General features: G+C 41.8%; 2 protein-coding genes across 10 annotated transcripts in view; one reads left to right on the forward strand and one right to left on the reverse strand.

Moving 5' to 3' along the window:
- ZNF133 (zinc finger protein 133) overlaps nucleotides 1-20,302 on the forward strand; it is a 48,371-nt gene extending 28,069 nt beyond the window's left edge. For 4 of the 9 annotated variants that reach the window (XM_049870003.1, XM_049870005.1, XM_049870002.1 and 1 more), the window contains 3 exons: nucleotides 1,507-1,633; nucleotides 2,129-2,224; nucleotides 18,373-20,301. In XM_049870003.1, coding sequence (XP_049725960.1) covers nucleotides 1,507-1,633; nucleotides 2,129-2,224; nucleotides 18,373-20,120 — 1,971 coding nt within the window. In that variant the 3' untranslated portion in view covers nucleotides 20,121-20,301. Of the gene's footprint in view, nucleotides 1-1,506; nucleotides 3,225-18,372 lie in introns of those variants that run through there. The other 5 variants (XM_049870007.1, XM_049870008.1, XM_049870009.1 and 2 more) reach the window with 5 other exon arrangements.
- DZANK1 (double zinc ribbon and ankyrin repeat domains 1) overlaps nucleotides 3,585-26,289 on the reverse strand; it is a 117,476-nt gene continuing 94,771 nt past the window's right edge. The window contains exon 21 of the mRNA XM_049869997.1: nucleotides 3,585-3,847. The gene's annotated coding sequence lies outside the window, so the exon portion shown is untranslated. The remainder of the gene's footprint in view (nucleotides 3,848-26,289) is intronic.

Below are 26,289 nucleotides of genomic sequence, written 5' to 3' on the forward strand. Positions count from 1 at the left end.
TGGTGTCCTTGAGTTGCGATTACCAGAGCAAATCCCTGTGGTAACCTGAGAGACCAAGGCTGAGCAGGAAGGCTGGGCTTGGTGTGCTTGAGGAGCGATTACCAGAGCAAATCCCTGTGGTAACCTGAGAGACTGAGGCCGAGCAGGAAGGCTGGGCTTGGTGTGCGTGAGGATCGATTACCAGTGCAAATCCCTGTGGTAACCTGAGAGACTGAGGCTGAGCAGGAAGGCTGGGCTTGGTGTCCTTGAGGACCGGTTACCAGCGCAAATCCCTGTGGTAACCTGAGAGACTGAGGCTGAGCAGGAAGGCTGGGCTTGGTGTGCATGAGGACCGATTACCAGAGCAAACCCCTGTGGTAACCTGAGAGACCGAGGCTGAGCAGGAAGGCTGGGCTTGGTGTGCGTGAGGACCGATTACCTGAGCAAATCCCTGTGGTAACCTGAGAGACTGAGGCTGAGCAGGAAGGCTGGGCTTGGTGTGCGTGAGGACCGGTTACCAGCACAAATCCCTGTGGTAACCTGAGAGACTGAGGCTGAGCAGGAAGGCTAGGCTAACAGGCCAGCAGCCAGGCCTCACCACCAACCAGTTGTGGCCCTGCAGCATTTGCCTGGCGTGGTCAGATCTCTGGATTTTTCAACAGGAGCCAGGCAGCAAGTCAGGGTTTTCATGAGACACCTGCCAGCGTTTGAATGATTTAAAAAACAAAAAGTTTTAATGCACCATGAGTCAAAACAAAAGCCTATTTATGGACTGCTGGTTTTGCTGTACTTTTAAGTCAGAATGAGGATTAGGCTGACAAGGATCTTGTAATTGGGTCACCAGGATTATGTAAGTTTTGCATCTGTACCCTGTCTCAGCCAGGACACCTTACTACAGGATTCTCAACGCTGGGATTTTTATCTAGCATCACCTTCCAAAGCAGGGGTCAGCAAACTTTTTCTATAAAAGGCCAAATGATAATTATTTTAGGTGCTGTGGTCCATATCATCTCTTGCAACCACTGAACTGTGTCATTACAACGCAAAAGAAGAAGGCAGTGCGTACACAAATCGGTTTGACTGTATTCCAATAAAACTCTATTTACCAAAACAGGTGGTGGGCCAGACTTAGCCCTTTGGCCAGAATTTGTTGACCCCTATTCTAGAGTCTGGATTTCCAGGTAGCACAGAGTTTTCGTTTTATTTCTTTACTCTTGCTAAAAAATTTTTATATGTTGTTTGTTCTTCTCTCTGCCTAGGTTTTGCCCCCCAAAGTTAGGGACTCTAATTTTTACATGTATACCCCAAAATAGCCCATTCAGGACCTTGAATATAGAGGTCCACGAATGCTGAAGGCTGGATAGAGATAGACATTTAAAGGTTTTGGGACACGTGGCACTAGGGTCACAGTCAAAGGCAGAATCTAGGTATCTCACCTTCCTCCCTCAAGGCAGCCTTCTTGCCCCTCACCCTAGCCTGTGGCCAACCCTGGCTCCTGGGTGAGCAGGGCCGTGTTTTGTGTTACAGGCACACATGGCATTCAGGGATGTGGCTGTGGATTTCACTCAGGAGGAGTGGAGGCTGTTGAGCTCTGCTCAGAGGACCCTGTACAGGGAAGTAATGCTGGACAACTACAGCAACCTGGTCTCCCTGGGTAAGCATGGCTTCTCTCAGGACGCACAGTCCTGCTGCTTTGTATCTTAGCCTACGCTCGACGCTGCCATCTGGCCTTTTTGACTTTGCCTTTGCATGAGGCCCCAGAACAAAGACATTCTGTTTCTTGTTTTCCCAGGGAAGGTTAGGATCCTGTAGAGTGAAAAATGAGATAGTGTGTGTGTGTGTGCGTGTGTGCGTGCGTGCGTGCGTGTGTGTGTGTAAGTAATACTCTGCATTTCTAGGCCTCTGGGCCTCTCTTCCTAGGGTATCTTCTAAACAAAGGAGGTGTGTATCCACTCAGCATGGAATAGAATCAGTCTGCTCTCTCTTATTCTGTTCACCTTCTCCACTTATCCCTTCCACTGCTGAGAGCTTACTATTCTCAGGTCTCTCATTTCACCTTTTGAAGTTCCCGCCCAGTTTGGCTCTGAGTTCTGGAATGGGCCCTTAAGCATATAACTTACAGTCACCTTATTTTCTTTTTTGTGAGCAGGAATTCCATTTTCTAAACCAAAACTCATCACCCAGCTAGAGCAAGGAAAAGAGACCTGGAGAGAGGAGAAAAAGTGTCGACCAGCCATCTGTCCAGGTGAGTGGGGAACTCTAGAGAGATGGACACAGAGCTGTTAGCTGCTCATCTGGGAGGGAGGAGGCCTCGCTCAGGGCTAGGGAGGAAGGTGTTTAGATTGCCTGGCACTGCCTACCTTCATCCTCACTCAAGTGAGGGCTTCCCTGGTTTCTCTGGTCTCCTTTCTCCCCTGTGAAGCCTTTCGTCTTCTTGCTGGGTTTGCCTTCTCTAGCTTACTCAGTTCTTTTCCATATTTTGGGGTTCTTTTGTTGATACTATTTAAAAAAAAAACAAACAGGTAAGAATTTGGGAAAAAACTGAGTGAGCTAGAGAAAGAAGGCAAGCTCAGTGAGAGGAAGGAAGGCTAAAAAGTCAATTGAGAAGTTGAAATGGAATTCTAAAAAATTTGGGAGCTGAGGATGGTTTTTACATTTTTGAATGGTTGCATTTTAAATTGTGAACAGATAACTCTATTACTATAACTTTGACTATAAGAATCACCATGAAGCTGGTTCCTATCAGGCAGAGGTTCCGTATATCTCCACTTATTTCTGACATCAACCATCCAAGAGTACTCTTTCTCTTTACTGGGTTGGATAATTCATGGCAATGCCCACAAAACTGAGAATCACCACACCTGTAATGACAACTTTGATACAGTAGAGAAAGATACAAGCAAAGAATATAGATAGAAACGAACCTGTGCATGGGGCAGGTCTGGGAGGGGCTCTAGCACAGTGGACCTGCTTACAGCGCTCCACGACGTCTCCCCCGGCAGAAATACCTCCTGCTCCAGCAGCTCTTGATCTCCGCTCTCCTCCACTCTCCAGGTCTGCTCATTGTCTCCACCGCTTCTGACACCATCACTGCCATCCTCTACAGCTCTAAGCGTGTTACAGCTCCTTGATCCAGGTCTGGGAGGGTTTCCGGCACAGAGCTTTAATGGACGCTTTACCTTCTCGGCCAAGAAGCTCCCTGCTTAGGTCGGGCCCTAATGTTTCCATTGGTCCCTGAACTCCAGGTGGGCCTGTGCCACTCTTCTGCTGGGCCTCTTCTTCCCCACACTGCTGCCTCTGGGTCTGTTCTGGTCTTCACTCTTTCTGGTGACTTTGCAGCCCTAAGAGGGTATGGCTCGTTCCCGGGTCTCGGAGGGGTCTCAGCGCAGGGCTCCCTTGCAGGCACTTGTCAGCCAGGCTCCCCTCTATACTGTCGTCAACCAGGTGGCCCTGAAACCTCTGTTCCAGGGCTTTTTATAAGCCATTACAAGGTTGGGCCTACCTAGCCAGGTGGAGTCCAGTTGGTTCCTTCCCCAGCATCCTTTGTTCTGTAGCTGTCATTGGTATTGTTACATCTGCAGACATCATTAGCTCCCGAATATGATATTAAAATATTTGCTTTTATCACTCACATGTATTTTAAAGAAATTAAGAGGAAAAAATGTACTTCTGTATTCATCCTGTGTGTGCTCTTCATTTTTTTCCTGAATGTTTGGCTTTTCACCGGATAATCGTTTTCCTTCAGCCTGAAGGACTTCACTTAGCATTGCTTTAGGCGCAGGTGTTTTCTCTTATTTGTTGTTTTTCTGAAAATGTTTTTATTTCATCTTCTTCATTTTTGAAGGTTATTTTCACTGGACGTAGAAATCTGGATGTTATAAGAAGACCAGACTTAATGGTCTGACAGAGACTAGAGGAACCCCCAAAACTATGGCCCCCAGATGCTGTGTTAACCCCGAACTGAAACCATTCCTGAAGCCCACTCTTCAGATAAGATTAGACGGGACCGTAGAACATACAATAATGCACGTGAGGAGTGTGCTTCTTAGTTCAATCAGATACACGGGACCAAAGGAGCGGCTCGTGTCCAGAGGCAGGACGAGAAGGCAGGAAGGGACAGGAACTGATTGAATGATCACAGGGAACCAGTGGTGGGAAGGGGGAACGTGCTGTCACATTGTGGGGATTGCAACTTATGTTACAAAACAATGTGTGTATAAATTTTTATATGAGAAATTTTTTTAAAAATCTGTTTGTTGTTTTTAGGTGCCATTGAGTCGGTTCCAACTCATCACGACCCTGTGTTGTACAATAGAACGAAACACTACCAGGTCCTGCACCATCCTCACAATCATTACTATGCTTGAGCCCATTGTTGTAGCCACTGTGTCAAAGTAGAGGGTGAGCAAAAAAGAGGAAGACCCTCAACGAGGTGGACGGACATTTCAACAATTGTGAGGATGGTGCAGGACTGGGCAATGTTGCATTCTGTTATGCTTATTGTAAGGTCAGTATGAGTCGGAGCCAACTTGACGTGGCACCTAATAACAGCAACAAAATCTAGGATGTATAAATAACTCTTAAAATGCAATAAGAAGACAAACTGATCTAAAAATGGACAAATGATCCGAAAGGACACTTGACAAAGAAGACATACAAATGGCAAAAAAGCACATGAAAAGATGTTCACTCATTAATCATTGAAGTCCTGGTGGTACAGTGGTTAAAGTGATCAACTGCTAACTGGAAGGTGGGCGGTTTGAAACCACCAGTGTCTCCATGGGAGAAAGATGTGGCAGTCTGCTTCCGTAGAAGTTTACAGCCTTGGAAACCCTAAGGGGTCACTATGAGTCAGAATCCACTCGATGGCATGGGTTTGGTTTTTTGTTTTTTTTTTTCGGGGGGGAGTTTATCATTAACCATTAGCGAAATGCAAGTTGAAATCTTGGTAAGATACCACTACACCTATGCTGGAACGACTAAAAAATTAAAAAAAAATGTGAAGTACCAAGTGTTGAGGGTATGGAGCTCCTGTAACTCTTACTAAACATTGCTGACGGGAATGAAAAAATAGCATGGCCACTTTGGAAAACGGTTTGGCAGTTTCTTATAAACACTTACCATATGACAGCACTTTCATTCCTAGGTATTTACCCAGGAGAAATTGACATGTATGTCTACACAAAGACTTAGACCTAAATATTCATAATAAAAAAATACAGAAAATCTAAATACGGACTATTTAGCAGAAAATATTAAGGAGATTCTCTTTATGATTAAACACAAGATAGGACTACTCACTGTCACTATTACTGTACATGGTTCTGGAGAATCCAGGTAATAAAGAGTTTGACAAGAAACAGATGCAAGAGGCATTATCAGTGGAGTTTTTATTATTATTTGTTTATTATATGATTGTATACCTAGAAAATTCAGGAGATGCTAAAATACTATTACGACTATTGCATAGACTAGTAAGATGGCTAGATAAAAGAAGACTACATACAAATAAAAGCTAACAGTCATTGAGCGTTCTGCATATGTCAGATCACTTCTGTGAAGAAAATGAAACCTCAGTGAAGGATACAAAATGAGATATGAAGAAGGGGAAAGATAGACTTTCTTCCTGGATGAAAAGATTGATTATTTAAGGGTTTAAATATTTCCCAAATGAATATGTAAGTAAAATAATATTTTAAACAGATTCCAGTCTTGCGGAGGATAAGAGTATGAGTAGATTTACAGGTAGATTTTATAAAGTTTGCTTTACAAAATACATGAGTTTGAATAGCCAAGGCAGTATTGAAAGAGTATAATAGTGAGATGTGGCTTGCCTTCCGATCCGATCCTGTTGCCATCGAGTCGATTCTGACTCATAGCGACCATATAGGGCAGAGTAGAACTGCCCCATAGAGCTTCCATGGAGCTCCTGGTGGATTCAAACTGCTGACCTTCTGATCAGCAGCTGTAGCTGTTAACCACTATGCCACCAGGGTTTTCGTGGCTTGCCTTAATAAAAAATAATAATAATAATAATAGATAACTAAAATGTTGCAGCCACACTACAGTGAAATAAAGCAGTTTACCATTGTGACTTAACCAGACCTCTACGTCTGAAAGTCCAGAAACAGGCCTGTATCTAACCGGGAGTATCGTCATATAGTAAAAAGTGGTATTTCATACCATGATTACTTAAGAAATGCCTCTGAGAGTGAGATACCTGACTGTCCTTTAAAAAGAAATATAAATTCTTAATTTGTGTCATATCTAAAAACAATTTTTACATTGATCATATCCCACCCCCCCCCCCCAAAAAAACCCCAAACTGGTTGCCGTTGAATCTGTTCCAACTCACAGCAACCCTTTAGGATAGAGTAGAATTGCCCCAGAGGGTTTCCGAGGAGCGGCTGGTAGATTCAAACTGTCGACCTTTTGGTTAGCAAAAAAAAAAAAACCCAAACTCAGTGCCGTCGAGTTGATTCCGACTCATAGCCAAGCTCTTAACCACTGTGCTACCAGGGCTCCACTGATCATAGCTTTAACTAGAAATGTTTTACTATAAGAAACACTGGAATAAAACATTGTATGTGGAGAAATCCTTTCTTTCTGTGACATAATGGCCACAAACCATAAGGAAAAAGATACACAGGTCAAAAGTTGATAAAGCAAAAACGGGGCAATTAATAGTATAAAATACCCTCCTTACAGTCAGTAGAAAATGAGGCAACTCACATGACTGTAAATTATGGAGGAAGGAATCAAAATAGCCAATAATCACAGGTAAAAATATTTCACCTCTCTATTTAACTAAATGCAAATTAAATCAACAATGAACTGTCATTCCCCTCATCAGATTCGCACACAGTCTTAGTTATCTCATGCTGCTATAACAGAAATACCACAGGTGGATGGCTTTAACAAAGAGAAATTTATTTCTTTGCAGTAAAGTAGGCTAAAAGCCCAAATTCAGGGTGTCAACTCCAGGGGAAGGCTTTCTCTCTGCTGGCCTTCTCATCAGTCTTCCCCCAGACCAGGAGCTTCTCCACACAGGGACCCCAGGTCCAAAGGACGCACTCTGCTCCTGGCACTGCTTTCTAGGTGGTATGAGGTCCCCTGTCTTTCTGCTCACTTCCTTCTTTTATATCTCAAGAGATTGCCTCAGGACACAATCCGGTCTTATAGACTGAGTCCTGCCTCACTAACAAAACTGCTGCCCATCCTCCCTCATTAACTTTATAGAGGCAGGATTTACAACATATAGGAAAGTCCCATAATACCTGGAATCATGGCCTAGCCAAATTGATACCCGTATTTTTGGTGGGACATAATTCAATCCATGACGCACACATTGAAATGATTGCCAGCATCCCAGATACGTGAGGCTAGAGAGAAAATGGGCACACTGAAAACATTTTGATGTTCCCATAATTTAGGAGACGACTTCACAGCATTTATAAAAATTTTTAATTGTGTTTCATATATTCTGGCTAGACTACATCCACAAACTAATAATTAATCATTACATAAAACTTATATAGGGCAGTTCTGTTTATAACACCTAAACTTAACAGGCCTTGTATAGGTCTGTTAATAGGAGAATGTGTTATCTCTTACACTTTAAAGATAACTAAAACGTTATTTAACTTGTAGCATGGTATATGCAAGTGCTATGAAACCACTGAAAAGAATAGCACAGATACTTAATCATATATTATTACATGAAAAAGTTGCAAAGTAATATATGTAGGTATACAGTTTTTTGTTAAATAAATGTTTGAAATGAGTATATATCAATATGTTTATATGAACGTGGAAGTCTGTTTACCATTAACAGTGGCTACCTCTGGGGATAGAAATGGAGAGGATGGGACAGGGAGCTGCTGGGAGTTTTTCTGTTTACTGGGTATTATTTTTAAGTGGTAGAGTTAGAGATAACTTTAAGGAATTGTGGGTAAGTTTTCATTTTTAAAATTCGTTTGACAATTTTATATCTACTTCATGCACAGAGACTATCTTTTTCTAGGTAAGAAGTTTTCTTTCTTTGTTTCATTAAATTGAAAGTGGTGGTGTTAGGTGACATTGAGTCAGTTCCAACCCATAGCAACCCTGCATACAACAGATTGAAACACTGCCTGGTCCTGTGCCATCTCACAGTCATTACTATGCTTGGGCCCATTGCTGCAGCCGCTATGTCAGTCCATTTCATTGAGGGTTTTCCACTTTTTCGCTGACCCTCCATGTTATCAAGCATGGTGTCCTTCTCCAAGGACTGATCCCTCATGATAACATATCCAAAGTATATGAGATGAAGTCTCACCCTCCTTGCTTCTAAGGAGCATTCTGGCTGTACTTCTTGACAGATTTGTTCATTCTTCTGGCAGTCCATGGTGTATTCATTGTTCTTCGCTAACACCATAATTCAAAGGCATCAATTCTTCAGTCTTCTTTATTCGTTGTCTGGCTTTCACATTCTTGATTCCTTGACAGTCAGGAAATCAAAAGATGCTTTGCATTGGGTAAATCTGCTGCAAAGGATCTCTTTAAAGTGTTGAAGAGCAAAGATGTCACCTTGAAGACAGGTGCGCCTGACCCAAGCGATGGTACTTTCAATTGCATCATATGCATGTGAAAGCTGGACAATGAATAAGGAAGACCGAAGAAGAAGATGCCTTTGAATTGTGGTCTTGGTGAAGAATATTGAATACACCATGGACTGCCAAAAGAACGAACAAATCTGTCTTAGAAGAAGTACAAGCAGAATGCTCCTTAGAAGCAAGGATGGTGAGACTGCTTCTTACATACTTTGGACATGTTGTCAGGAGGCATCAGTCCCTGGAGAAGGACATCATGCTTGGCAGAGTACAGGTTCAGCGGAAAAGAGGAAGACCCTCAACGAGGTGGATTGACACAGTGGCTGCAAAAATGAGCTCAAGCATAACAACAATTGTAAGGATGGCACAGGACTGGGCAGTGTTTCGTTCTGTTGTGCATAGGGTCGCTATGAGCCGGAACCGACTCAAAGGCACTGAACAACAACAACAAGCTCTCACATGCATATGAGGTGATTGAAAATACCATAGCTTTGGTCAGGCACACCTTACTCCTCAAAGTGACATCCTTGCTTTTCAACGCTTTAAAGAGGTCTTTTGCAGCAGCTTGGGCCAACGCACTATGTCTTCTAGTTTCCTGACTGCAGCTTCCATGGGCATTGATTGTGGATCCAAGTAAAAATGTAATCATTGACAAAGTCTATCTTTTCTCCTTTTATCATGTTGTTGTTTACTGGCCCAGTTGTGAGAATCTTTGTTTTCTTTATGTTGAGGTGTAATCCATACAGAAGACTGTAGTCTTGGATCTTCATCAGTAAGTGCTTCAAGTCCTCTTCATTTTCAGCAAGCAAGGCTGTGTCACCTGGTTACGACCAGTTGTTAATGCATCTTCCTCTGATCCTAATGCCACATTCTTGTTTGTATAGTCCAGCTCCTCGGGTTATTTGCCCAGCATGCAGATTGAATAAGTATGGTGGAAGGATACGATGCTAACGCACACCTTTCCTGATTTTAAATCACACCATATCCCCTTCTACTGTTTGAACAGCTGCCTCTCGGTCTACGTGCAGATTCTTCATGAGCACAATTAAGTATTCTGGTGAATTCCCGTTCTCCACAATGTTATCCATAATTTGTTATGATCCACACAGCCAAATGCCTCTACATAGGCAATAAAACACAGGTAGACATCTTTCTGGTATTTTCTGCTTTCAGCCATGATCCATCTGACATCACCAGTGATATCCCTCGTTCTATATTGTCTTTGTATCCAGGGTGAACTTCTGGCAGTTCCCTCTTGATGTACTGCTGCAACTGCTTTTGAATAATCTTCAGCAAAATTTTACTTGTCTGTAATGTTAATGATATTACCCGAAAATTTCTGCATTCTGTTGAATTGCCTTTCTTTGGAATGGGCACAAATATGGATCTCTTTCAGTCAGTTGGCCAGATTGCTGTCTTCCAAATTTCTTGACATAGACGAGTGAGCACCTCCAGTGCTGCATCCATTTGTTGAAACATCTCAGTTGGTTTTCCGTCAATTCGTGGCACCTTGTTTTTCTTCAAGCCTTTGGTGTAGCTTCGGTACCATCGGTTCTTAATCGTATGCTACCTTCTGAAATGGTTGAATATCTGCCAATTCTTTTTGGTACAGTGACTGCGTATTCCTTTCATCTTCCTTTGATGCTTCCTGCATCATTGAATATTTTCCATGTAGAATCCCTGTAAACTCGAGGCTTGAATTTTTTCTTCAATTCTTTCAGCTTGAGAAATGCCCAGCATGTTCTTCCCTTTTGGTCTTTGCATATGTCGTTATAATACTTTGTCTTCTTGAGTTGCTCTTCAAAATCTTCTGTTCAGCTCTTTCACTTTATCATTTCTTCCGTTTGCTTTAGCTACTCAACGTTCAAGAGCAAGTTTCAGTCTTTTCAGACATCCATTTTGGTCTTTTCTTTTTTCCCTGTCTTTTTAATGACCTGTTGCTTTCTTCATCGATGAGGTCCTTGATGTCATCCCAAAACTGGTCTGGTATTCAGTCATTAGTGTTCAGTTCTTGAGATGGTGTCTAAATTAAAATGGTATGTACTCAAGGGTATACTTTTGCTCTCGTGGACTTGTTCTAATTTTCTTCAGCTTCAGCCAGAACTTGCATGTGAGCAATTGATGGTCTGTTCCACAGCCGGCCCCTGGCCTTGTTCTGAGTGATGATATGGTAGTGAGATTTTCCATCATCTGTTTCCACAGATAGTCTGTTTGATTCCTGTGTATTCCATCTGGAAAAGTCCACATGTATAAACCCATCGCCATCAAGTCAATTCCGACTCATAGCAACCCTATAGGGCAGAGTAGAACTCCCCCATAGGGTTTCCAGGGAGCAGCTGGTGGTTTCAAACTGCCAACCTTTTGGTTAGCAGCCATAGCTCTTAACCACTACACCACTAGGGTTTCCTCCACATGCATAGTCGCCGTTTACGTTGTTGAGAAAAGGTGTTTGCAATGAAAAAGTCGTTGTTCTTGCAAAATTCTGTTACGCGATCTCCGGCATCATTTCTTTCACATCAAGGCCATATTTTCCAACTACAGATCCTTCTTTTTTGTTTCCAACTTTGCATTTCCATCACCAGTAATTATCAGTGCATCTTGATTGCGTGTTTGATCAATTACAGACTGCAGAAGTTGGTAAAATTTTTCAATTTTTGACCTTAGTGGTTGACATGTAAATTTGAATAGTAGTCGTATTAACTGGCCTTCCCTGTAGGTGTATAGATCTTGAAGTGCAGATAGATCTTGAAAAGTTCTTTTTGACAATGAATGCAACACCATTTTTCAGTTTTTCATTCCTGGCATAGTAGACTGTATGATCGTCTGATTCAAAATGGCCAATACCAGTCCATTTCAGCTCACTAATGCCTAGGATATCAATGTTTATGCATTCCATCTCATTTTTGACGATATCCAATTTTCCTAGATTCATACTTCATACATTCCACATTCTGATTATTCATGGATGTTTGTGGCTGTTTCTTCTCATTTTGAGGCATGCCACATCAGCAAAGGAACGTCCCAAAAGCTTGACTCCATTAAGGTCGACTCTTCTTTGAGGAGGCGGCAGCTCTTCCCCAGTCATCTCAGTGCCTTCCAGCCTGAGGGGCTCTGCTTCTGGTACCACAGCAGACAGTGTTCACTGCTGTCCTAAGGCTCACACTGGCCAATATGTTTTCAGAAGTAGGCCACCAGGTCCTTCTTCCTAGTCTGTCTTAGTCTGGAAGCGCCGCTGAAACCTGTCCACCATGGGTGACCCTGCTAGTGTTTGAATACTGGTGGCATAACTTCCAGCATCACGGCAACATGCAAGCTCCCACAGTCCAACAAACTGACAGATGTTTGGGGGTAGCCATCCTAGTGGGAGTGAAATGGCATCTCATTGCGATTTTGTTTTGCATCTCTCTGTTGGCTAATGATGTTGAGCATCTTTACATGTGTTTCATGGCCATTTGAATACCTTTTATGGTGAAATGTCTTTTCAGGTCCTTAGACCATTTTATAATTGGGTTGTCTTTTTGTTGTTCAGTTGTCAAAGTTTTATATATATTAGATTCTTATCAGTTACATAGTTTTCAAAGATATTCTCCTGGTCGGTAGCTTGTGTTTTCACATTTTTGGTAAAGTCCTTTGATGAATAAAAAAAGTTTTTATTTTTTATGAGGCCCCATTTGTTTATTTTGTCTTTTGCTGTTTGTGCTTTTGTTATTATTGCCTCTACATTTTCTTCAAAGGATATTATGGTTTTAGTTTACACACTTAGGTCCTTAGCCCACTTTGAATTTGTTTTTGTGTATGGTGTGAGGCATGGATCCTGTTCATTTTTCAGCATGTGGAAATCCAATTTTCCCAACACCATTTATTGAAGAGACATTTTTTCCCCATCAAATGGACTTTAGACCACCCTTGTCAAAAATCAGTCGACAGTAGATCTGTGGTATGGAATTATTTCTGGACTCTCAATTCTATTCCATTGGACTATATGTCTGTTGTTATACCAGTGCCAGGCCGTTTCGATTAGCTATATAGTGTGTTTTAAAATCGGGAAGTGTGAGTCCTCCTGTATGTTCTTCTCTTTTAACATTGGTTTAGCTATTTGGGGCCTCTTGCCATTCTGTATAAAGTTGAAGATTGGTTTTTGCATTTCTGTACAAAAAAGCCGTTGGAATTTTGATAGGGATTGCATTGAATCTGGAGATTGCTTTAGGTAGCATTGACATCTTAACAATATTAAGTCTTCCAGTCCATGAACATGGAACATCTTTCCACTTTAAGTCTTTTTTAACCCTTCCAGCAGTGTTTTATAATTTTCATTGTATAAGTCCTTCATATCCCTGGTTATATTTATTCCTAGGTATTTAATATTCTCTTAGGTGCTGTTGTAAATGGAATCATTTCTCTAATTTGCCTTTCATATTTCTCATTGCTGGCGTATACAGACCCAGCTCATTTTTGTTTGTTGAACCTGTACCCTGCAACTTTGTTAAGTTCCTCTATTAGTTCTAGAAGTTTTCTTGCTGGCTCTTTGGGATTTTCTATATATAGGATCATATCATCTTTGAATAGAGATAATTTTACTTCTTTTTTCCTCATCTGGATACCTTTTATTTCTTTTTCTTTTCTTATTGCTCTGGCTAGAACTTATAATACAATATTGAATAGAAGTGAGAGCAAGCACCCTTGTATCTTATTTCAACAGGAAAGCTCTCAGTCTTTCTCCATTAAGTATAGTGTTGGTTGTTGGTTTTTCATATATGTCCTTAATCATATGGAGCAACTTTCCTTCTTTTCCAGTTTTGAGATGTTCATCAAGAAACGTTGTTGGATTTTATCAAGTGCCTTTTTTGCATCCATAGATATGATCATGTAGATCTTTGCTTTATTGATGAGGTGGTGTATTACACTGATTTATTTTCTAATGTTAAACCATCCTTTCATTCCTAGAATAAATCCCACTTGGTCATGGGATTTAAATTTATAAAGACTTGCTTTGTGACCTAACGTGTGGTCTCGTCTGGAGAACGATCCATGTGCTTTGGGGTAGAGTGTATTTTGTGCTTCTGTTTGGATGAAATATTCTGTATATGTCTATGAAGTTTGGTTGGTTAATGGTGTCACTCAACTCCTCTGTTTCCTTTTTGGTTTTCTACATATGCTGTCCAATATTGAAAGTGGTGTATTGAAGCCTCCAACTATTATTGTAGTGCTATCTATGGAGCAGTTCTTTTCTGTCCTATAGGGTTGCTATGAGTCAGAATCAACTCGACAGCAATAGATTTGGTTGTTTTTTTGTTTGTTTGTTTGTTTTTTCTTTATTTCTCCCTTCAATCCTGTCAGTGTTTGCTTTATATGTTTAGGCATTCTGATAGTGGTTGCATATATATTTTATTATTCTTAATTCTTCTTGAATTGTCCCTTTCATCACTATATAATGTCCGTCTTATCTTTTCAAACAGATTTTGACTGACAGTCTACTTTATCTGATACAAAGATTTCCACCCCAGCTCTCTTTTGATTATTATTTGAATGGAATATTTTTTTTCTCTTTTCACTTCCAGCCTATTTGACTCCTTGTGTCTAAGATGTCTCTCTTATAAACAGCATATAATTGGATCATGTGTTTTTATGTATTCTGCCACTCTCTGCCTTTGATTGTTTTGTCCATTTGCATTCACTGTAATTACTGATAAGAAGTGACTGACTTCTGCCATTTTGTTTATTCGTAATCTTGTGTCTTAAGCCTTCTTTGTTTTTGTCTTTTACTACAGCTTGCTTTTGTGTTTTGTTGGTTTATTGTGGTCATCCACTTTGGTTCCCTTCTCCATTTTTTCTGTATGTATTTTAGATATTTTCTTAGTGTTTACCATGAATATTACATTTAACAGCTTGTATTATAACATCCTAGGGTAAATTGTTATCCAACTTAACTTCAATAACATACAAGAAATTCTATAGCCACCATTTCTCTTCCCCTACCTTTTTTGTTGTTATCACTAATTATATCTTCATATTTCATGTGTCCTGTAATGTAATTTTATCCTTGCTTTCTATACATTTGTTATTAAAAAGCATGAAGGACAAAATAACTAGAATTATCAAGCATGAATACCTTATTAATAGCCTTTATACTTTTCCATGTACTTCTCTTTATTAGGGTTTTTTTTTTTTAATGTATGGATTTGAATTGCATTCTAGTGTCTTTTCACTTGCAGAACTCCCATCAGTATTTTGTGTATGGCTGGTTTGCTGGATATAACTCTCGCAGCTTCTGTTTGTCTGGGATGTCTTGAAGGGCAGTTTTGCTGGATATAGTATTTTTGCTTGACAGTTTTGTTCTTTTAGCACTTTAAATATATTATTCCATTGCCTCGTGGCCTCCAATAGTTCTGCAGAGATATTGGCTCTTACTCTTTTTGTGGATCCTTTGCATATGACTGTTTGCTTCTCTCTTACTGCTTTCAGGATTCTCTCTTTATCTTTACTTTTTGAGAGCCCAACTCTGACATGTCTCAGTGTAGATCTCTTTGGGTTTAGCCTGCTTACGGTTCTTTGAGCTTCTTGGATTTGTAGATTCATGTCCTTCGTCAGATTGAGAAAATTTTTGGTAATTATTTCTTCAAGTATTCTTTCTGTCCCTTTGTCTCTTTCCTCTGCTTCTGGATGAATTCTGGAATTCCCATGATGCGTATATTGGAGCCCTGGTGGCACAGTGTTTAAGAGCTCCGCTGTTAACGAAAAAGTAGATGGTTTGAATTCACTAGCCAACTTCTTCGAAACCCTATGGGGTAGTTCTGCTCTGTCCTATAGGTTCACTATGAGTTGGAATCAACTTGATGGCAGCGGGTTTTGGGTTTTTTTGTTGTGTTGTCCCATAATTCCATTAAAGTGTGCTCAGCCTACTAGAGACTGTTCCTGTTGCTCTCAGTCTTTGTGATTTCTACTACCTTATCCTCTAATTCGTTGATTCTTTCTAATGCTTGATTTATGTTATTAAAATCCTTCCATTTGTTTCTCATTTCACTTATTATTCCTTACAGTTACAATATTTCTGTTAGGTTTCTTTTTATCCCTTTTTTTAGGTCCTCATTTTGTTTTTACATTGTTTTCCTTATTTCTTGCAGATCTTTGTGTTTTCCCTTGACTCTTTATGTTTAATGTTGTTGGATTATATTCTTCCATTCATTATTTGTTCTTCATTGATGTGTTTTCACACCCTTCATCATGTTCATTTGGATCATTTCTCTTTGTGTGTCTAGAGATTTTCTGTTGGAGCATTGGAATTTTAAAGGGTGTTAACTTTCTCAGATCTCCGCAGTATCTCCACAGTACTTTCTGCAGTAAAGTCTTAGGCTGGCTGAATCTTTGGCCTTTGCTTATCGTTTTCTCTCCCTCTCTCTGATAGCGCCTTCTCTCTCCCTAGTTTCATTAGTATTCAGAAGTTCCAAATCTTAGTTTTTAACTTTCAGTGTCCCCAGATCATCAGAGAACACACAGTGATTACTGTCTCCATCAGCAGGCACCTCTTCTTGGGCAAGATATCACGCAGTAATCAGTCTTTCCACCAGAGGACGTCATCCTCTCCCTAGGTACTACTTCCCTCACTTCTCTCTTTCCACAATCACATTTTCAGTGAGAAAACCATATCCAGTAAGCTCCCTTCATGGCTTGGTGTTTCCCTCCCATTTTGCCCAAGGCTTCCTTACCTGCTCTGTGGGAGCTGCTTATATCTGAGCAGACATTTCAGGAGGAGGAAGGACTAGCACTCCCCAGAAAGAGCCCTGAGAGATCTGTCTTGTTGGTTTCAGAGCCCTAGTGGCCCTGTGGTGGTGGTGCCACTATAGGGAATGTTTTGTAGGAGTTCATGTTAATCCTGCAGCTAACACTTACCAGTTGAGGAGGGAGTTGTCACACACTGAAGAGACCCCCTGTGAGGTCTGCTTTGTTGCTATCAGAGCCTACCTAATATGTTGACTGATGATATAGCCTCCACTCAAGATTCCTGCCTCCTAGAACACTGCAGCCTCAGTTGGCAGTTCTCAGTGCCAACTGCCAGAGGGGAGCAGACAGATCCAAACTGACCCCCAGGGAGGCTTGTCCTGTTGGTTTCAGAGGCCTGAGCTGTGGGGTGCACAGAGAGGCCAGTAGAGTGCTGACTGTGGGTACAGACTGCACTTCAAGGGCCTTATTTAGCAGTTTGCAACAGCCTGGCAACCAACAGTTATCAGGTTGGGCTAGAATGTCATGCTGTGGTCGGATCCCCATGGAGGTCTGCTGTGGCTGTCAGAGCCCACTCCCCACTCCCCTCAGTAGATTTTTGGCTGTTAGTGCAGCCTCCACGCAAGACGCTTGCTTCCTAGCACGTGCCAGCCTCAGTCAGCAGTCCTCAGCACCAACCGGAAGTGGGAGCAGACTAACCTGAATTGACTGCCAGAGAGATTTGTCCCATTGGTTTCAGAGGCCTGAGGTATGGGATGTGCAAGGAGGTAGGTAGAGTGCTTACTTGTAAGCAGAATCCAGTGCAGGGCACCTTCTGTACCAATTTGCAGCAGCTTTGCAGCTGACAGTGTCCAAGTGGGTGAGGGGCTATCACGTTCTGAATGGACCCCCAGGGATTCTGCCTTGTTGCTGTCAGAGCCCACCCTGTAGTATGTTGGTTGTGGGTGTAACCTGTATTCAAGATGCCTGCTTCCTAGCACAGAGCAGCCTCAGTCAGCATTGCTCAACGCAGACCAAAAGGGGGAGCAGACAGACCCAAACTGACCCCCAAGAAGGTCTGTCTTATTGGTTAGAGAAGCTTGATCTAGAGGGTGTACAGGGAGGCAGGTAGTGTGTTGACTATGGGAGAAGACTTCACTGCAGGGGCCTTCTGTAACAGTTCACAGCAGCCTTGCAGCTGACAGTGTCCAGATGGAGAAGGTGCTGGCATTCTCCAGACAGAGCCCTGGGGAGGCCTGCCTTTTCAATTTTAGGACAGAAGTTTGAAGTCCTGTCTCTTCGTACAGACAAGGGATGTGGTGGTTAGGGAAGCAGGCTCTTTTGCTTGGACCACTGCTCCAGTTCACAGCTCCCAGCAACTCAGGTGGCTGGGAGGAGGGGCAGGGACAGTGGGAGATATGACTTTCCTACTCTATACAACTCATTGATTTGTTGATTCTTGCCTGCCTGCAGTTTTCCACTGCTTTCCTTTGCTGCCTGATTCAGGTCCCTCAAAGCAAGCACTGTTTCCTTGTTGCATTTGTGGGGTGGGTCATAACAATGGTTTCTGTATGCCACCATCTTCCCAGAATCCCCACACTTGATTTCTTTAACCACTGTTTTATACTGCTTCCTATTGTAGGGGTTCTCCAGACAGGATCACTGCTCTCTTAATCCATCCCTTTGTCCTCATAGGGAAATAGGGAAAGACATAAAGACATTTGTACATGGATTATACAGTTAGCTGTCTGTCAGGCAAAGCAAATACTTGTGCGCATGGTTTCTCTCAGTGTGAGTGGCTATGGGTTAGAAGATAATTGCAGTAAGGGGAAAACATGGCTGCACGTTACCCCTATCTACAGAGCCAAAACTGCTTGTGATCCTTCTTTGAACACGTTTATAGTGTATTAGAACAGGTCTTACAAGTAGGTTTTCTGGATTGGGATGGAATAGAAAAATAGGTCACAAAAAGGAAGTCTTGATTGGGATAGCATTTCAGTTAAGCATTTTGAAGAACAGAGGATCCAGTCTCACTATCAGACAAAGCAGAATTGCTTCAGTTGCCCAACCAAAAATTAAGTTCTAACTCAAACCTTTCTCTCTGCAGCAGAACCAAAGCCAGAAATCCAGCCCTGTCCTTTCTGCCCTCCGGATTTCTCCAGTCAGAAATTCCACATGCAACGTGTACTATGCAGTCCTCCCCCTTGGATGTTCACGTGCTTGTGTGCTGAAAATCACATCCAGCTGAGGGGTTCCTGCCCAGGGGAACAGAAGAAACAGCAGCAAACCTGTGATGAAAGTTCCTGGAGTGATAAATCAAAAGGTCAAGAGAGAGAAGGTGCCAGACCTATGTTTGGAAGGACAAAGAAAAGGACTTCAGGAACATTCTCCAGGCTACCCCAAAGGCAGCAAGTCAACTCTAGGAATGGCATCAGAGGTGTGGAAATAGAGACCAGACCAGCTCAGAGGGGGATCCCTGAGGAAACAGACAAATTATTGAAGAGGATAGAAGTCTTAGGGTTTGGAACAGTCAACTGTGGAGAGTGTGGACTAGGCTTCAGCAAGATGACAAACCTACTTAGTCACCAGAGGATACACTCAGGGGAGAAGCCTTATGTGTGTGGGGTGTGTGAGAAGGGCTTTAGTCTAAAGAAAAGCCTTGCCAGACACCAGAAAGCACATTCAGGGGAGAAACCTATTGTGTGCAGGGAGTGTGGGCGAGGATTTAACCGGAAATCAACACTCATCATACATGAGAGGACACACTCGGGTGAAAAGCCTTATATGTGCAGTGAGTGTGGGCGAGGCTTTAGTCAAAAGTCAAACCTTATCATACACCAGAGGACACACTCAGGGGAGAAGCCTTACGTGTGCAGGGAGTGTGGGAAAGGCTTTAGCCAGAAATCAGCTGTCGTTAGACACCAGAGGACACACTCAGAGGAGAAGACCATTGTGTGTGGTGATTGTGGACTAGGCTTTAGTGATAGGTCAAACCTCATCTCACACCAGAGGACACATTCAGGGGAGAAGCCTTATGCTTGCAAGGAATGTGGACGATGCTTTAGACAAAGGACAACCCTAGTCAATCACCAGAGGACACACTCAAAGGAGAAGCCTTATGTGTGTGGGGTGTGTGGGCACAGTTTTAGCCAGAATTCAACCCTAATCTCACACAGGAGGACACACACAGGGGAGAAGCCTTATGTGTGCGGAGTGTGTGGACGAGGCTTTAGTCTGAAGTCACACCTCACCAGACATCAGAACATACACTCAGGTGATAAGCCCATTGTGTGCAAGGATTGTGGGCGAGGCTTCAGCCAGCAATCAAATCTCATCAGACACCAGAGGACACACTCAGGGGAGAAGCCAATGGTATGTGAAGATTGTGGGCGAGGTTTCAGCCAGAAGTCAAACCTAATTGCACACCAGAGGACACATTCAGGGGAAAAGCCTTATGTGTGCAGGGAATGTGGGAGAGGCTTCAGCCACCAGGCAGGTCTCATCAGGCACAAGAGGAAACACTCAAGGGACAAGCCTTATACATGCAGGCAATGTGGACTTGGTTTTAGCAATAAGTCAACTTTAATTACACATAAGCGGTTTCATTCAGAAGACAAGCCTTGTGCGTGCAGAGAATGCGGTCAAGATTTTACCCAAAAGTCACACCTCCTGTTGCATCAGATGACTCACAAGGGAGAGAAGCCTTACATGTACAGGACATATGGGCAAGGCTTTAACCAAAAGTCCCACCTCAGCAGACCCAGGAGGATAAAGCCTGTCCATCACAAGTCCCCATTCCAAGCTGACTTGGAGACTTGTTCAGGGCAATCTTCTGTCCCCTTGCACTCCCTTTGAAAGTAAAGATGACATCGTGGACTAAGTGGTCAAAATTTTTACACTTTCATGAAATGGAGTAGAAAAATGCATTCCTTAAGTGTTCAAAGGACATTTGACTTAGTTTACTTTCTCTGCACTAAGTCTTTTCCATGTTTTGTGGCCTTTTGTTTTAATAAACTTTGCTTCTTTACAAATCTGTGTACCTCATTCACTTAAAAAAAAAAATAGGTAATAAGTATTGGTACAGATGTCTTCAACTCTTAAGCCCTGTGTTGCTCACGGTTCAGTTTCTTCGAAGACAAGAACTGATCTAAGGTCTCTTAGCCAACACTCTCAGTAGTTCTCCAGTTCACAGGGCTAAAGATATTTAACCATGTTTAAAGATTTTCCACCATATTGCTTTCATTTTGTTCCGGTCCAAAGTGGTTTTGTTCACAAGAGAAAAGGCCTTCGTTGAAGACCGAGCAAGATGGCAGAGTAGGCAGTTCCAAGTTCTTGTCTCCACACACAGTCTGGCAGAACCAACTATGTCAGAACTCTGGAAATCATTCAAGGGTTTACAGCAACCAAGACAGCACTGACTCAAGAAAAAGACAAATTCAAAATGGTAGGAAATCTTTATGGCATTTTTACTTGCCTGTGCTTCCACCTTCTGGGCATGGCAGCAGTCTTAAAGTAGTGGTAGCCTGTGTTTTCCGAGAAAGACCATGGTCTCTGGCTCCGGAAGAGCAGAACACACCTTATATGCAAATTGTTGCATGTTTCTGTTCTAACCTGTCCGGGGGCTACATGAAGGACTGATGCAAGGCACTCATCTCTGTTTTGCCTAACTCAGAACTCAGCCTGGAAAAACAGTGGGTGTTGCTTGGAAACACTGCATTTTAAAGTAACCCACAGACGCCTGGGGCGAGATAATGGTTGAAAACTGCAAAACATGGCCAAACGTGAGAACAAAACCGGGAGAATTTCTTTGGGAAATTAAGACATTAAAAAGAGCCTGTGTATAAGGGAGAACTTAGAAGGCTACATACATGCCCAGGGCAACACCCTACAGTTTAACCTCACCGATGGCTAGGCTTTAGTGTATGCCTGGGTAAGTTGAAGGAGTACCTCAACACAGTCAATCTGCAAACACTGGGAGAGGTGGTTTTCTTTGTTTTGTTTTTTCCCCCTTAGCTCCTGGTGTTCAAAGAAATCTATCAAAACTCCACCTGAGCCAATAACCACTCAAAAAATGCTCAAGTCATTAGTGAAATGCAAATCAAAACCACAGTGAGATACCACGTCACACCCGCTAGGTTGGCTATTATTATCAGAAAAACTGAAACTAATAAGTGTTGGCCGAGATGTGGGGAAATTGGAAGACTCGTGCATTGCTGGTGGGATTAGGATTGGAGGAAGACATTAACAACCTGTGATATACAGATAACAATCTTGGTTACTGAAAGTGAATAGGATTTGAAGCACTTACTGATGAAGATCAAAGACAGCAGCCTTCAGTATGAATTACACCTCAACAAAGAGAACACAAAAATCTTCACAACTGGACCAATAAACAACATAATGATAAATGGAGAAAATATTGAAGTTATCAAGGATTTAATTTTGGATCCATAGTCAACACCCATGGAAGCAGCAGTGAAGAAATCAAGTGATGTGTTGGACAAATCTGCTGCAAAAGACCTCTTTAAAGTGTTAAAAAGCAAAGATACCACTTTGAGGACTAAGTGTACCTGACCCAAACCATGATATTTTCGGTCACCTCATATGCATGTAAAACCTGGACAGTGAATAAGAAGACCAAAGAAGAATTGATGCCTTTGAATTGTGGTGTTGGCAAAGAATAGTGAATATATCACAGACTGCCAAAAGAATGAACAAAGCTGTCTTGGAAGAAGTACAGCCAGAATGCTCCTTAGAAGCAAATCAGGACATGTTATCAGGAGGGAGCCATCCCTGGTGAAGGACATCATGCTTGGTAGAATGTCATTGAAAAAGAGAAGATCCTCAGTGAGATGGACTGACACAGTGGCTGCAACAATGAGCTGAAACATAGCAACAATTGTGAGGAAGGCACAGGACCTAGCAGTGTTTCATTCTGTTGTACATAGGGTAGCTATGAGTCAGAACCAACTAAATGGCACCTAACAACAACAATTCCTGAGAATCTAGGAAGCCATGCATATGGATAGGGCTGTGAGCACCCTCAGAAAAGCCCTGAGAATGCCTCAGGGCATTCACCTATGGCTGACTTTGAGGTTCTGCACAAATAGGAAGTGAAGGCTAAGGCAGAGTTGTAAACCAACTGGATCAGTGTTGAAGGCAATTTCCAATAAACACACAGAGCAACTGAAAGATTTATTGGTTCCAGGTGTTTCAGGAAATCTCTGCCCAATCATTAGCTGACCATGAAGCTAACTGAGTAGAGACTCCAGTGGCTACACATGACAAACACTTTACAGAATTATTTTGGGAAAGTCACCAAAAAAAAAAAGAAACTAGTACCAAAAATATTATAACAACAAACCCTAGGGGAGGGGGGAATCTGATTTCTAGAGCCTCCATATTATTATTATTTTTTCTTTTTTTTTTATTAACTTTTATTGAGCTTCAAGTGAACGTTTACAAATCAAGTCAGACTGTCACATATAAGTTTATATACACCTTACTCTGTACTCCCACTTGCTCTCCCCATAATGATTCAGCCCTTCCAGTCTCTCGTTTCGTAACATTTTTGCCAGCTTCCAACTCTCTCTATCCTCCCATCCCCCCTCCAGACAGGAGATGTCAACACAGTCTCAAGTGTCCATCTGATATAATTCACTCTTCATCAGCATCTCTCTCCTACCCACTGTCCAGTCCCTTTCATGTCTGATGAGTTGTCTTCGGGAATGGTTCCTGTCCTGGGCCAACAGAAGGTTTGGGGACCATGACCGCCGGGATTCTTCTAGTCTCAGTCAGACCATTAAGTATGGTCTTTTTGTGACAATTTGGAGTCTGCATCCCACTCATCTCTTGCTTGCTCAGGGGTCCTCTGTTAGGCTCCCTGTCAGGGCAGTCATTGATTGTGGCCCGGCACCAACTAGTTTTTCTGGTCTCAGGATGATGTAGGTCACTGGTTCATGTGGCTCTTCCTGTCTCATGGGCTCATAGTTATCATGTGACCTTGGTGTTCTTCCTTCACCTTTGATCCAGGTGGGTTGAGACCAATTGATGCATCTTAGATGGCCACTTGTTAGCATTTAAGACCCCAGACGCCACATTTCAAAGTGGGATGCAGAATGTTTTCATAATAGAATTATTTTGCCAATTGACTTAGAAGTCCCCTTAAACCATGGTCCCCAAACCCCCACCCTTGGTCCGCTGACCTTTGAAGCATTCGGTTTGTCCCGGAAACTTCTTTGCTTTTGGTCCAGTCCAGTTGAGCTGACCTTCCATGTATTGAGTATTGTCCTTCCCTTCACCTAAAACAGTTCTTATCTACTAATTAATCAGTAAAAAACCCTCTCCCATCCTCCCTCCCTCCCCACCTCATAACCACAAAAGTATGTGTTCTTCTCAAGTTTACTATTTCTCAAGACCTTATAATAGTGGTCTTATACAATATTTGTCCTTTTGCCTCTGACTAATTTCGCTCAGCATAATGCCTTCCAGGTTCCTCCATGTTATGAAATGTTTCACAGATGCGTCACTGTTCTTTATCGATGCGTAGTGTTCCATTGTGTGAATATACCACAATTTATTTACCCATTCATCCGTTGATGGACACCTTGGTTGCTTCCAGCTTTTTGCTATTGTAAACAGAGCTGCAATAAACATGGGTGTGCATATATCTGTTTGTGTGAAGGCTCTTGTTTCTCTAGGGTATATTCCGAGGAGTGGGATTTCTGGGTTGTATGGTAGTTCTATTTCTAACTGTTTAAGATAACGCCAGATAGATTTCCAAAGTGGTTGTGCCATTTTACATTCCCACCAGCAGTGTATAAGAGTTCCAATCTCTCCGCAGCCTCTCCAACATTTATTATTTTGTGTTTTTTGGATTAATGCCAGCCTTGTTGGAGTGAGATGGAATCTCATCGTAGTTTTAATCTGCATTTCTCTAATGGCTAATGATCGAGAGCATTTTCTCATGTATCTGTTAGCTGCCTGAATATCTTCTTTAGTGAAGTGTGTGTTCATATCCTTTGCCCACTTCTTGATTGGGTTGTTTGTCTTTTTGTGGTTGAGTTTTGACAGAATCATGTAGATTTTAGAGATCAGGTGCTGGTCGGAGATGTCATAGCTGAAAATTCTTTCCCAGTCTGTAGGCGGTCTTTTTACTCTTTTGGTGAAGTCTTTAGATGAGCATAGGTGTTTGATTTTTAGGAGCTCCCAGTTATCGGGTTTCTCTTCGTCATTTTTGGTAATGTTTTGTATTCTGTTTATGCCTTGTATTAGGGCTCCTAAGGTCCCTATTTTTTCTTCCATGATCTTTATCGTTTTAGTCTTTATGTTTAGGTCTTTGATCCACTTGGAGTCAGTTTTTGTGCATGGTGTGAGGTATGGGTCCTGTTTCATTTTTTTGCAAATGGATATCCAGTTATGCCAGCACCATTTGTTAAAAAGACTATCTTTTCCCCAATTAACTGACACTGGGCCTTTGTCAAATATCAGCTGCTCATACGTGGATGGATTTATATCTGGGTTCTCAATTCTGTTCCATTGGTCTATGTGCCTGTTGTCGTACCAGTACCAGGCTGTTTTGACTACTGTGGCTGTATAATAGGTTCTGAAGTCAGGTAGAGTGAGGCCTCCCGCTTTCTTCTTTTTCAGTAACGCTTTGCTAATCCGAGGCTTCTTTCCCTTCCATATGAAATTGGTGATTTGTTTCTCTATCACCTTAAGAAATGACATTGGAATTTGGATCGGAAGTGCATTGTATGTATAGATGGCTTTTGGTAGAATAGACATTTTTACTATGTTAAGTCTTCCTATCCATGAGCAAGGTATGTTTTTCCACTTAAGTATGTCCTTTTGAATTTCTTGTAGTAGAGCTTTGTAGTTTTCTTTGTATAGGTCTTTTACATCCTTGGTGAGATTTATTCCTAAGTATTTTATCTTCTTGGGGGCTACTGTGAATGGTATTGATTTGGTTGTTTCCTCTTCAGTGTTCTTTTTGTTGATGTAGAGGAATCCAAGTGATTTTTGTATGTTTATTTTATAATCTGAGACTCTGCCAAACTCTTCTATTAGTTTCAGTAGTTTTCTGGAGGATTCCTTAGGGTTTTCTCCGTATATAATCATGTCATCTGCAAATAGTGATAACTTTACTTCCTCCTTGCCAATCCGGATACCTTTTATTTCTTTGTCTAGCCTAATTGCCCTGGCTAGGACTTCAGCACGATGTTGAATAAGAGCGGTGATAAAGGGCATCCTTGTCTGGTTCCCGTTCTCAAGGGAAATGCTTTCAGGTTCTCTCCATTTAGAGTGATATTGGCTGTTGGCTTTGCATAGATGCCCTTTATTATGTTGAGGAATTTTCCTTCAATTCCTATTTTGGTAAGAGTTTTTATCATAAATGGGTGTTGGACTTCGTCAAATGCCTTTTCTGCATCAATTGATAAGATCATGTGGTTTTTGTCTTTTGTTTTATTTATGTGATGGATTACATTAATGGTTTTTCTGATATTAAACCAGCCTTGCATACCTGGTATAAATCCCACTTGATCATGGTGAATTATTTTTTTGATGTGTTGTTGGATTCTATTGGCTAGAATTTTGTTGAGGATTTTTGCATCTATGTTCATGAGGGATATAGGTCTATAATTTTCCTTTTTTTGTAATGTCTTTACCTGGTTTTGGTATCAGGGAGATGGTGGCTTCATAGAATGAGTTGGGTAGTATTCCGTCACTTTCTATGCTTTGAAATACCTTTAGTAGTAGTGGTGTTAACTCTTCTCTGAAAGTTTGGTAGAACTCTGCAGTATAGCCATCCGCCCCAGGGCTTTTTTTTGTTGGGAGTTTTTTGATTTCCGTTTCAATCTCTTTTTTAGTTATGGGTCTATTTAGTTGTTCTAATTCTGATTGTGTTAGTTTAGGTAGGTAGTGTTTTTCCAGGAATTCATCCATTTCTTCTAGGTTTGCAAATTTGTTAGAGTACAATTTTTTGTAATAATCTGATATGATTCTTTTAATTTCAGTTGGGTCT

This window comes from Elephas maximus, chromosome 25 (assembly GCF_024166365.1).
Source record: "Elephas maximus indicus isolate mEleMax1 chromosome 25, mEleMax1 primary haplotype, whole genome shotgun sequence".
Lineage (NCBI taxonomy): Eukaryota > Metazoa > Chordata > Mammalia > Proboscidea > Elephantidae > Elephas > Elephas maximus.